At 39.6% G+C, this 12,738-nt stretch overlaps 1 protein-coding gene and 1 long non-coding RNA gene across 10 annotated transcripts in view; one reads left to right on the top strand and one right to left on the bottom strand.

Annotated features, from left to right (window-relative positions):
* The window catches only part of LOC126864671 (uncharacterized), a 73,749-nt gene that overhangs the window by 11,260 nt on the left and 49,751 nt on the right, over positions 1-12,738 (top strand). For all 9 annotated transcript variants that reach the window (XM_050616219.1, XM_050616222.1, XM_050616221.1 and 6 more), the window contains exons 3-5: positions 559-720; positions 6,257-6,764; positions 7,559-10,450. In XM_050616219.1, coding sequence (XP_050472176.1) covers positions 559-720; positions 6,257-6,764; positions 7,559-10,450 — 3,562 coding nt within the window. The remainder of the gene's footprint in view (positions 1-558; positions 721-6,256; positions 6,765-7,558; positions 10,451-12,738) is intronic.
* Positions 6,960-7,574, bottom strand: LOC126864689 (uncharacterized). The gene is made up of 2 exons (XR_007689300.1): positions 7,434-7,574; positions 6,960-7,371 (listed from the first exon to the last, which is right to left on the bottom strand). It is a non-coding gene; the product is annotated as an uncharacterized LOC126864689 (long non-coding RNA).

Here is a 12,738-nt window from a genome sequence, read left to right as displayed (position 1 = left end):
CAGATCGTTGGAATTGATTAAAAAGTGATTAACCTAGATGCATTAGAAACTGTGAGAAATTGGATACATGTCGCTTAAATTTCAGAGATTACGAGGCAGAGAAAGGGAGAGAATCAGACAGACAGGCAGACAGGATGCATTTGTATGAATCAATAAATTTATGTCCAAGTTTGTTATAAAAAAATGATAAGATACATGAATTATATCACAACTAAAGATACTTGATTTTTAACGTAAAAAAGCGAATTTTTCATTTTTTATGCAGCATTTGAGACCTTAAATCTGTAATGCAATTGTTGTACCTCATTAATATACTGATTGCCATAGTAGCATCTTCATTAAAACTGAATTTTACATTCTCATAGTTACGCTTGTAATATTCATAGTTTATCAAAGAATATTTGTGCACATTGTACATTGTATATAGTTCACTGCTTCTTGCCTTTAGTAGCTTTATTGGAGGTATTTTCGTTTCTATTGTCATGTTTGTCTCTTATTCTACTAAGCTAATTAAAATCATATTTTTGTTATTGAAACATACGTTGCTTTGATTTCTAGACACAGTGCTAGTGCAGCAAGTGGACTTTCTAGAAACTATTCTAGAGGAAACATCCGACGATCTACAAAGCGATTCCGATCGAAGTGGAACTACATATTGGGTGGGCTCAGACTCTGAAACCGAAAGCGTGATACATATACGCGCGAAGCAGAGATTGGCTGGTAAGAAATAAGACACGATGTATTAAATACAATATATTCCTCTGACTGATGTGTTTGCCATGTATTGTCTAACGATAAGTCTAAAAATACCAGAATTGTTGGATTACGTCGTTGAATATCAATTTGGCAACTAGTCCAAACATGGCGACTGTATATCATTTGTCTCGTTACCTCTTAATGAGGAAATTTTACAGTAGAATTCTAATAAAACGATCCATTTTACGTCATTTTTTTAATAGAAGCATTTTGTTTTCCTTCTGTTTATAATTTTTGCTTTTAGTCTGTGTATTTTGTTATATTACAAGGAATGCATTCAACAATTAATTGTCAAGTTGCACTGGCTCGATTATTTATGCAATCCGAATGCAGCTATTTTTAATAACTAATTATCGTGTACGTCACGTTGTTATTCATTATGTTATACAGTTAGAGCACAGCGGAAGTTATTGACTTGATTTATTGAATGATAGCAATTGATTGACTTATTGTTCATCGAACAATTGTTACTTAGTTGTGTAGAATTGAATATATTGGTAGACATTGTTGTTCAGATCATTTACTTCAGCGTCGAAATTGAACTTTAACTTGTTAAGAATAAGATTTATTAGTCTCAGAATACATAGTATTGTTCGCTTATCGGAATAGTATATTTTTCTTCTTTGGAGAGAAAAGGCTTAAAAAAGGACAGGTAAGCATACATTTTGGAAAATTAACGAAGAAATGGAACGTAGTGGCGATAGGTGAAGGAATGTCTTTTCATTGATTTTCCTTTCTTTAGGTATAGCATTGTATCGCTGAGTGTTTTAAAACATATACCATTAAAGATAAATGAAAGTATGTTTTTTGTTTCGGAGTATACGGCATATATAAGTACGTATTTTGTGAAATCTCATTCTCTCATTACTCGGTACTCGAGTTGGTAAACATTGTTCTCCGGAAGTTCACTTTCTCTTTTCAGTTTGAGCCTACAATTCATTGATTCTTGGAGAATGAAACCGTACCGTTCGTAACTGATTCAGAGACAGTTATATCTCTAGACCCATTTTTTCTTGTATACTTAATTGCGAACATTTATCATAAACGCGTTTGTTTCATATTTCCTGTGAAACAGATATTGTATAAATAGATTTCAGTTTAGATTACAGAAAATATTACATATACAGTTTATTGCTGTTATAAGAAAGGTATAATATTTATTTTTATCCTTCTTCTTCCTTGCAGAAATTAGTTCTTTAATTTGTACACATGATAGATGACAAAGAAACAAAATTTCAAGAATTATTAATTTTATATCATTGAAGTAATAATAATACTAGTAATTGGTATCGACGGAAAAATATTTTTTATTTCATTCCACAATATCAAAGTTTGCTTATTAAGTTAGTTAAATTTTCGATATTCTAATTATTACACCTTCAGTACTATCGATGCATACGTTGCATCATTTTAATTGTAAATAATGCTGCTGACGTAAATACACTCAAATCTCTTCTAACACGGTGCTCTGGAAACATGGCTTCGACATAAGAGAAAGAATTAATATGTTACAAGATTACTGTATTACATTTTTGTTTTGTACAAGTTATATTTTATATATTGTTGTATAAAGTATTCAGTTATATTTTTGAAGAAGTAAATATTTCTTTTTTTTTTTTTTTTGATAGTATTCTCTGTTTTATAACAATTTTTTGATTCACTAATATATGGTAGTAAATACGGCTAACAATTTCCGCGAATTTAATTTTTGCAATTTCTAATTTTAATTAAATTAGATTAAAATATTTTGTGAGGAATGTTGCATTTCTAAATATCATTGTTAGTGCGAATTAATATGTTTGTTGCCCCTTACAAATTTTTATGCTTGAAAGACTTGGCTTCTCGAAGAGCGAATACTCTAATTAGAAATTACACGCTAGTTCTATTGCTATAATATAGCAATAGAATACAATTTAGTACGAATCTAATGATATAATCCTAATTATGGTATAACGTTATTGATACAACAACGACTACCGATAATTACAACACTTAAACGTGAGATAATTAATCCGACTATCTAAAAGCAAAAATTGGAAAGAAAGATTAGAAAAAGATGTAAAGATAAACTGTGTGATTGAAGTGATACAAGATATAAGAGACTTATTTGTATGTTTTAAACTCTTGATATTGAACAAAGAAATACTACAATTGAATTAATAAAAATTAGTATGTATTAATACAGGCATAAAGTATTCTCGCAAGGATCTTTTAATACGTCGCCACATGTTTCCTGCAGTAGTTGCCAACTTAAAAATGATTTCCTCGATATGGTTGTTTTGTGGCATTTCTTATATTACCCCTTACCCTTCAGATGTTGCCTGTTATTAAACACGTTTTATCGTTCTTCGAACTCGATTTAAGATTATTCTCGTAGCGGATTCCTTCGGCTATACGACTGTTGTAACGTATCGGTATGCCTGGTTGCATTCCTCAGGCGTCATGTAATTTCTTGCAACAGCGGTCGTCCGTTAAATTTGAAACGATTTTTCATCCATGTCCAATCGATGGAGAATCATCGATCGAATCTTGTTATAAATTATTTTACAATGAATTGCACTCAGCATGAAAGAAACACGAACGTTCGATTTTGATTCGTGTATCTTTACGTGTAATTAGGTAATTGCATTTCAAACAATTAATGGTCTACATTACAACGTCCATTTACAACGTCCATTTACAACGTTCATTTACAACGTCTCCGCTATTATCCTTCTCATACCAGCACCATTAAGTGTGTTATTAGAAGCTGAAAGGTTCATAGAAATGTTCGTTGTGAAACTATTAATCGTTCTTACTAATTACATGTCGTATATGTATACGTATTTACGCAGTATCGCTGTAAGTAAATGTGGATTTAAAGTAAAACATTAATATTTTGATGGCATCGATATACATATTTATTCTATATATACTTTGTTATTGTTTTTTACAACAGAAAATTTTTATTTTCAATACATATATCACAGAGTTTTTTAATATAAATACTGGTGAATTTCTCATTTCTCATTTTTGCCAGCGTCTCAGGCATGAACAAAAATTATGATAAATGTATTTATTATACAATTGTTACAAATAGAGCTCTTTTTCTATTTGATGGTAAGATCAGTCGATGTCTACAATTCTACGCATGATTCTCTTCCGCTCCATCTAATATTAGATCACCTTCAATGTGATTCATATAGGATTACCATGAACTAGTCGTTGAATTCCACGTGCATGCAATCATGCAAAAATAAACCGATAGGACAATGCGTCGTAGAGTAAATTCAATTGCTACAGTACGACCTGTAAAGAATTCCAAGCCGACTGACGCTGACGAGATGAGATTCGATCAGATACCGAAATACACGTGCAAAAGCGACTCGTAGCGTTTATCTTCTTAGATTCCTGGAAATCTTCGTACACAATACTCCAAACTAAATTGGAATTTATCAACATATGCATGAATTTACTACGTTATATTAATAGTAAATTTTGTAATTTTTTTAAATATCGTCTACATTCGTTGTTAATAATTCGCTGCTGGAATCACAATCAACATATTTATTTTATTCATATTTGCCATTAAACTAGTTTTATATAAGCTGTTCATAATTCGACTTTGCATTTTCATATTTTCGTAATCAATAATTTTTTATAAAATAGAGATCATTTACGACATCAAATGTCACAGATTTCTTCTTTATGACCTGTACGAGATAAACGATCAGGCATCCGTCTCGAGTTTGAGGATCACTGTAATCTCCGTTGCTTAGGCTATTCTGCATTCACTTGTGTAGAGAAGTTTGTCGGGTATCAGGGATATTTTGGTCGATATTTAAGCGTCAGTAATTGTAAGTAATACTTTCAAAGCAATCGATTTTTTACGAAAGGTATTTGAAAAAATCAGAATTGACATCCATACTTGTCAAATCTTACGAAACTAACTGTACTAGTACCGTTAGTGTTATTTCGGTACAAAAATTTTAATCGATGAAATATAGTTAACAAACGAAAATAGATCATTTTCCTCCACATAATCGGTGATTATTGTCGGTTATTATTGGCGATTAGAAATACGATGAGAAGGATGGTAGTCTGAGAATTCTCTGGTTTGCGGTCTGGTTTATAAAGTCAAGTCACGGAAGTAGGTCTTCGACGAGAGGAGGCGGCCAATCGTCGCGTTCGTGTCGCTTTTAAATGCAGCATCGGCGGACAGTCCTGTGTCGCAGCCAGGAAGTCGTGGTTCGTTCAACCGGAAGCAACGTTTACACGGTCACCGGTTGTCGACTTCGTGACCGTCTACCGACACGTGATCGACGACACGAGTCTTCGATAACGGCTCGTTAATCGGTAAACGACACGTTTCACGACGTGATCCATTCGATTGCGACACTATCGCCGGCGATCGTCTCCTTAATGTCCTGAATTTGCATTTTTATCACCATCGTCATGGCTTTTGCACTGGAAATCAATTAGCTACAACGTCGATGGCGTATTGCTCGATTAATCGAGAAATTTGGTTTTATCGGCAGAGGGAAATCAATACTTAAGCTTTGTTCAGATTAGCCGAGTCATTTGAATTCAAGCAACTTTAAGCCATTTTTATCAATATGAACCTATAATTTACTTAGCTCGAACCATCATGCGAAGAATTAAAAAATTTGATGAAGATCGTTTACACTGTGAGCTTTTTAACTGTTTCGTGTAAACATTGGGAGCCCGGTTAGTTAAATTTAAACGACTTTAAGTGAGATAACTTGAGTTGTATGAACACAAACTTGAAGTTAAATTAGTTGAATCGGTGCGATTAAAATTTAAGTACCTTATCTAGTTTGAACGAAATTTGAACGAAACGACGTAGCGAATTAAAGAAAGTACTTAAAATAGATATAATGTGGCTTCAGAAGATGTCAGATTTAATTACGCATGTCTTTGCGGTTTTTACGATCGTTAATAAGCACACGCAATTAAACGTAATTATGCCACGGACTTTTGTATGTAGGATAGAGCTCAGGGCATATTGTCTCGAGCGAAAACGCAAATAGCAGCTTGAAATGTGTATCTTCAAGGTTGCGTTTGCTATACTTCTCTGTTCTATATGTTTAACAAATTAACATTTTTACAAATTCACTTTTTTAATACAGTAATTTTTTAAATACAGTACAGTTCTGTTTGTTCTGATTTTATAAATCTAGTCTCTGAAGCTCGCTTCTTTTTTTAACAAGTGACAATAGTAAATTTTATTTTTTACTAGCTACTCTTGGTAAAAAAAACAACTTCGTTAATTCTATTTCACTGTCATCGAAACATTTTGCAAAACACGAATGCAAATTGGATCTTTCCAAAAATAGTCGCTCGAATGTCGAAAAGTAGAATCAGATCAGACCATTGTCTCGCTTTTATTTTCTCGATATCGAAGCGATTCGATTATTTCATACACGCATCGCGCGTACACTACACCTTTTCCCTCGTTATGTCGTTGACCGTTTCGTGTTTGTTGCTGATTTCTCGGAAGACGAGAGGCTGGATGGCAGCGGAAGCGAATGCAATTCCGTGGTTCCGAAGAAGAGACGTCGAAAACACAATGGTAACAGCGATCGAGAACACCAGGCTACCTTCGACGACTACCCACCATCGCCGAGGTCATCGAGGTCGTCCGCCTCCTCAAGGTCTAGCTCTCTATTGCAATTCGAATCCTTAGAAAGGACCTGTGCCACACTGTCACCGTCCAGTTACAGCTTCGATTCGCTGGAGTATCCTAATCGATCAAACGCCTCTCATCCTGAGAACACGTCGCCAGACAGCCTCGAGCAGGACTATGACAAGGTTTTACCAAACGGTTTTGGAAACATCGTAGATCACTTTTCCAGAATTAGACCTTACCGTAGCTTCGAAAGTCTGGACACTTGTCAAAAGGAAGAGGAGTTTGGTTCTGGTGGTCTGACCAATGGATTCACACCTTTGTACCTGAAACGAAACATGGACCTGTCGAGAACACGTAGCAATGGCTACCACCGTCCAAGGTAACGTAAACATAGTTTATTTAATTTGGCAAGCGGTCGGAGTTTTCTTCATGCCACGGTACTGCCTCTGTTGTTTGAATTAACAGGAAATTATGACTATTTATATGTATAGGAGATTTTCCAAACAGCAGAATATTCGTGTTTCGTTATAACGATTAGTTTGTACTTTAGAAGGAGTAATATAATGAAGCTTCATTTACCCGAACTCCATTTATTGGAACGAAATTAACTGAAATTCAAAGTTTCATACAGTTAGGATATAGATCATTTTCATAATACCGATCCCATTATTCTGTAAATCTATCTTCTGACTATTCCAATGCTTTATTATCTAAGAAGTCAACAAATTTGACAAGGGTGTTTTTTGTTACGAGGCCCTCCATCGACTTGGATTCGTTTCGCGATTGTCAAGAGATGATCGTAGGTTTTCCTTGGCAACGACTTTCGAGAGCTTGCTACATGACCCTCATTTATTGACCAAGTTTCCGCAATCACGACCCTTAATAGATTTCCTTGACTTTTACTTTTAATTCGAGGAAGATCCAAAACGACGCTCGTGGATGTTTCATCCTGATTATCTCATTGTGTCACGCTTACTACGACTCCACTAGAAAAAATAAATTAGGAAAAAAAAAAGATACGTTGATATCGAAATCTTGTGTAAGTTACCGTTCTGTCAGTTAAAAAAGAATTTGAGTATTTCATTTTTCATTTTTCTCCATAGAATCGAACAGCTTTCATAAACACTTAAGTCGAAGAGACTCGATGTAGTTGGATTTTTTCACACGATTCAGGGACTTTTGGCACGAGGACGAAGAATACGAAGACGACGTTGGCGACGAGGACCTTGACGAAGAAGATCGTATGCTAAACGACAATCGATCCGGGGCGGAGCTGGAGGATCGGCTGATGGTGTTCGGCGATTCGGCGTGCAACTACGCGACGTCGCTGGATTATCGGAATACGATCGACCTACGAGAGATCGGTGTCGAGTCGAAAAGGGACGCACTGCTGGACCTGAAATCTGGCCAAACGGCTGTGTCGAGTTCGTTTCGCCTGTTGCAGACTAGATTAAATATAGCCGGCAATATGGCGCACGGCCGTAACAACATGGTCGCCGATCATCATCATTACCACCATCATCAGCTGCAGCAGCAGCTCCACAGTTACGAGCAGCACGAGCAGCACCAGCGTCAAGGGTGGAGCAACGAGGAGTGCTTTAATTTTAGATTCACGGATAAATCTCAAAGCGCGCCCAGTCTGCCTAGCAGCGTCACCGAGTCCGCACACGGTCCACATTCGTTGGCCGCGTACGCATCCTCGTCCAGAGCGACCTTCTTCGTATCCACGTCGAATTTGTTCGAGAATTATACAAGGGTAGCCAGCGTGCCCGTCGATTTGAATCTCTGCGGCGTCCACACGACGCACGATGATACACGCTACTCTCCAGTGAATTTGCACGAGCATCACGAAATGGCGGAAGTCTCCGTTGTTGAAAGTAAGAAGCGACTGGAAAGCAACGAGGAAATTCGACAGAACGGAGGCGAGAAGAGTGAACAGGCGAAGAACTCGTTATCGAGCTCGGTCAGAACGCAAGCCTCGCAGAACGCAATGGTAGATGGCGAGATGGACCGCGAGGAAGCGGAAGAAGAGCCGAAGGAGGACGAGGAATGCGTAGGAGAGCACTGTTCAAAGCCACGAGAGACGAAACAAGTACCTTCAACGGTGAAGACGCAAGATCCGGGCAACTGTATACTCGATATCGCGATTGCTATGGAGAACGACATCGATTCGGTGGATGCAGCGATCAAGCAGTTGAAGCGCGAGGCCGTGGAAGTTACCTCGAATAACGCCAACACGTTATCTGGTATCGATGGTATTCAGAGAACTCCTTCCGGTAGACAGCGACCGTGGAAGGTAAAGAACAACGCGAGCTACGAGTTGGCTCAGCAATTCGAAATCGACGAGAGAAGTTTCCGATCGAACAAATATCGTAAGGAGGTTGGTAACGATGGTGAAAAATCGCTGAAAAGTGAACGAAAACGAGTGTCAAACAACGCTAGTTACGAGCTGGCCCAACAGTGTGACTACATCAAGGCTCTCCAGTGTTCCAAAGGTGGATTCAAGCGGATGGATGCGTGCGACGAGTTGGAGGAATCGATTTCAGGACGATCCTCGCTGCTCAGAGTTTCCGATTTGGTGCAGCAAATGAGTAGTAGCTCGACATCGAATCTACCGAGCTACAGCGAGCCGTATTTGGATACCAGGAAATATTCAAAGTCCGCGGAAAATATTTCCACGCAGTTCTCGATAGCTCCGTTCACCAGGATTCCGATCAATCAGCTGGGCCAGCGGCTCAAAAAACAGCAAGAGGAAACGCTTTTCGGCCAGATAAAAAAAAACTCGGATCCATTTTCGGTTTATGGAGGCGATTCTAACGCCCGTGTTTTAGTAGACGACGAAATAGATTTACCCTGCTTGGAAACCAAACCCGTAGGAACTTCCAGCCTGGAGGGGGGCGTACGATGCGAGGAAACAAGCGTCCAGAAACCTGAGAAACCTTTAACCCCGGAACGTGAAAATGTTGATTCAAACGCTTCCTATAAAACCGCGACTGCGGACGCGATTTCAAAGGACACGGATCAAGATGCAGCGAACGAGACGAGCTGTTCGAAAAGGTTGTTCATCGGTGATTTCTATCCGGAAAAAATCGTGCGGTTGCAGCAACAGGAGGAGGGCCGTTATGTGGATTATCGGCCAGTGGAAGAGGATCGTGCGGTCGAACTCGAAATCGACGAAAGTGGCGGCAAAAACGAAAGTTCTTCGACGAGTCGATTATCATCGACTTCGTCGTGCAACGGTAGAAACAATGGAGAACTGTTGTGGAGAGTCGTAGTGGAAAAGCAGGCCGCGGAAAAGGATGCTCCTGCGAAGAAGGCTACGAAGGAGAAAGAGGTGGAGGAGGAGAAGTTGCAGTACAAAGTGGAGAAGAACGAGAGAGAGCAAAAGAAGGAGGAGAAGGAGGCAACGGAAGCAGCGAGGGGACACACTGTCCATGGTGTTCATTGCCCCCCACCCAACGGTAGCAGCAACAGCGACGGCCTGGAACTCGGTGAACGGAGTGGGAATCCAGCGGTGGCCGTGGCAGTTGATACGAATCATCGCGGTGTTCGCGACAAACGTCACGAGGAGAACGCGGCGGCAACAACTGCGCCGGTTAGCGTAGACGATAGGCACGACGGCCACGCGACTATGTCGGCCACGACGACCACAACGACACCGCGTCCGTTCGTCGCGGCACCCATCGTCAAAACAGAGCCATCGGCGGCGAGATTCCAGCGGAACATGGTCGTCGACGCGTCGTCCGCGACCACGGTGAAGGAAGAGCGGAAAAAGGGTGGACTCGGTGGATTTCTCCAACGATTCTCGAGGCTTCGGTTCAGTGGTAGATCGAAAGTGCCGCGATCCGAGGTGCAGAAGAAAAGTGATACGATCGGCCAAGTGAATCGCGCGAAGGTGACCGAGGAGAAGGTTAAAAAGGAGCCGGACTATATTATCATACCGTTGCATCCTACCGAAGAGGAAAGGCAGAAACAAGACCAGAACACAGCTGCGGAGAGCAGAGTAGACACCAGCAGCAATGACAGAATTGTTGCCGACGTTCAACGAAGTCCCTCCGTTATAAGGTGAGTGTTTGATCTACCTTTTTCAAAAATCGTGCCGTATTTCGTCATCGACCGTGAATATATTCGTCGCTCCCGTTTTTCTTCTATTTGCACCGGGCATCGCTTTGCGCGTCGATCGCGTTGACTTTGACCTCAACGATTGTTTACACGGTTTCGCGCGGGTATATGGAATATAGAGGTAACATGAATCACGGTTCGTGCCACCTTCTATGGCTTCTATATGTAAACATTTATCTCTCGGCCGGTGGAAAATACGTCGGCACCATTTCAGATTCTAAATACCATCGTTTATTTAATGTTCCCGGTACATTGTACGAGAAGACAACGGACGAATGTTGCGGAGGTATTCGCACGCGAACAACAATAAACTTTGCGTCCGCGAACCGTATTCGTGGTCTGTAACCGAATCTCGGCTGCAAAATCGCGCAGACGTTGCTCGCAAGTTTATAACGTAATGTGTCTTACATAATTAGCGGATTATGAAAGGAATTTGATACGTATCAATACACGCCTTCTGTTTCTACCTGCTGTGTTGTCGCCGCTGATCGATGTACTGTGATGATGTGTGTGTACTGGTATTGTGCAAAACTGATTGGATTACTACTACTGATTCTCGCAATAGCAAAGAAATATATTTTTAGATATTAGTAGAATAGCATTGCTAACGGTTATTTTAAATTACTTATATAGCGACAAAGTTATTGAAATTTATTGAGTGTTTTTATTCGATTATCAACGATGTGTTAAGATACCCATAAACAGTGGACGGAATTTATTTCCGTGATACGTCTCTCTAATAAGCAAGTGGTGGAAAAGAGGTCAGCGATACTAATCAAGTTTTCGTAATGGTAGTCAGAGCCGGCGAACAGCTGCCAGGGTAACGCTCCACCCACTCTTCTAGATCTTCTCCATTCGAATTAAATTTCACTGACGGTTGATCCTCGCTTTTGGTGACGTCCCGCAACGGGGTGCTAAATCTATCTGCTATTTATTCACCGTTTATCAACTGTCGACTCGTCCATGCATCGTCGTCTCTAATTTCTTTCTCCATCAGGCTTCTCGTTCGTTCGATAAATTTCACTCTCGTTCGCGCGTACATTCCGACCATCGGCCTCTTCGATTCGTTTCTTTCCCCTATGCGCGCGAGCACATGGATGAACCAGTTCGCTTCTCTTAATCGGATTTCACTCTCGCCCCGTTCCCCATTCCGTGTCGTTTCAACGTAATTCGATCTAATTGCATTCTGTAACAGCAAACGCCGTCGTTTAACCTTTATCGTATCCCTCTTCTTCTAACGAAGCATTTCCCTCCTGGAACCTCGATGAAGAATCAGCGACAGAGGATCGGAGCGTCTCGATAATTCATAGAAGCCGAATACGGGGTGTTAAGAGAATCCAGGAGTTAAGGAATTCAGCAGAGCGTTTCATGCACAATCGTCAAGAGTACGAATAAAACAAATCACAAAAATCAGATATTCTTTCTCATAAGTTGTTTAAGAAGAGATAATTGCAAAGCCAATTATTAAAAATTTTAGATACGTAGGCTTACCGATAGAATAAGAGATAAACTGTGAATCGTTTGGACTCGATCAAGTTACAACGTATTTGTGTTTAAAAGCAGGCAGTGTTTATTCAGTCTGTTGTCGTCTGACGGTAGAATAAAGACATAATATTCGTGCGAATATTAAGTCGATGATTGTAGAACATAAGGTTGTCATAAAGTCACAACGAATATTTTGTTTTCTAGGACGAGGATAGTTGGCGTTAAGAATTGTATAGAATGCAAAACAAACATTGAATATTTTACAAATTTACGAGTGATTTTTGGAGAAACGAGGACAAAATGTCGTTATCATAGAAATTACAAAGTTTCTATCAACGTCTGTTAGTTAAAGATTAAGAGCAATCAAAACAGATTTGTAATTAAACTTTGAACAAATTCACGCTGGTTCTAATGGCACTGTAATTACGCATCCTATTTGTGTATTACACATACTTTGCGGAGCATCACGGGGTTCGATTTGATATCTCCGGCAATTAATCTTAATCTCCATCACGACCCTTGTTCGTTAACGATTCATTTCCTTCGTAGTACGATGATCGCACAAGCGGCCTGTTCCCTTCATTCAGTATCGTTTGCTTCAGCTAAAGAAATTTTAGGGAAAAAATCCCTCGAATGATCGCGTGGTATTCTCTATCTGGCTGGTTTTTGCCTTAACTCCTCCATTACTCGATCCACATATTGAGGCCAGCTTCTCGGAACAGCAGGCGTAACCGATCCCTCTTGTT

This window comes from Bombus huntii, chromosome 4 (assembly GCF_024542735.1).
Source record: "Bombus huntii isolate Logan2020A chromosome 4, iyBomHunt1.1, whole genome shotgun sequence".
Taxonomy (NCBI): Eukaryota; Metazoa; Arthropoda; class Insecta; order Hymenoptera; family Apidae; genus Bombus; species Bombus huntii.
The sequence above is the reverse complement of the archived record's forward strand: the minus strand, read 5'-3'. Positions and strand labels throughout refer to the sequence as shown.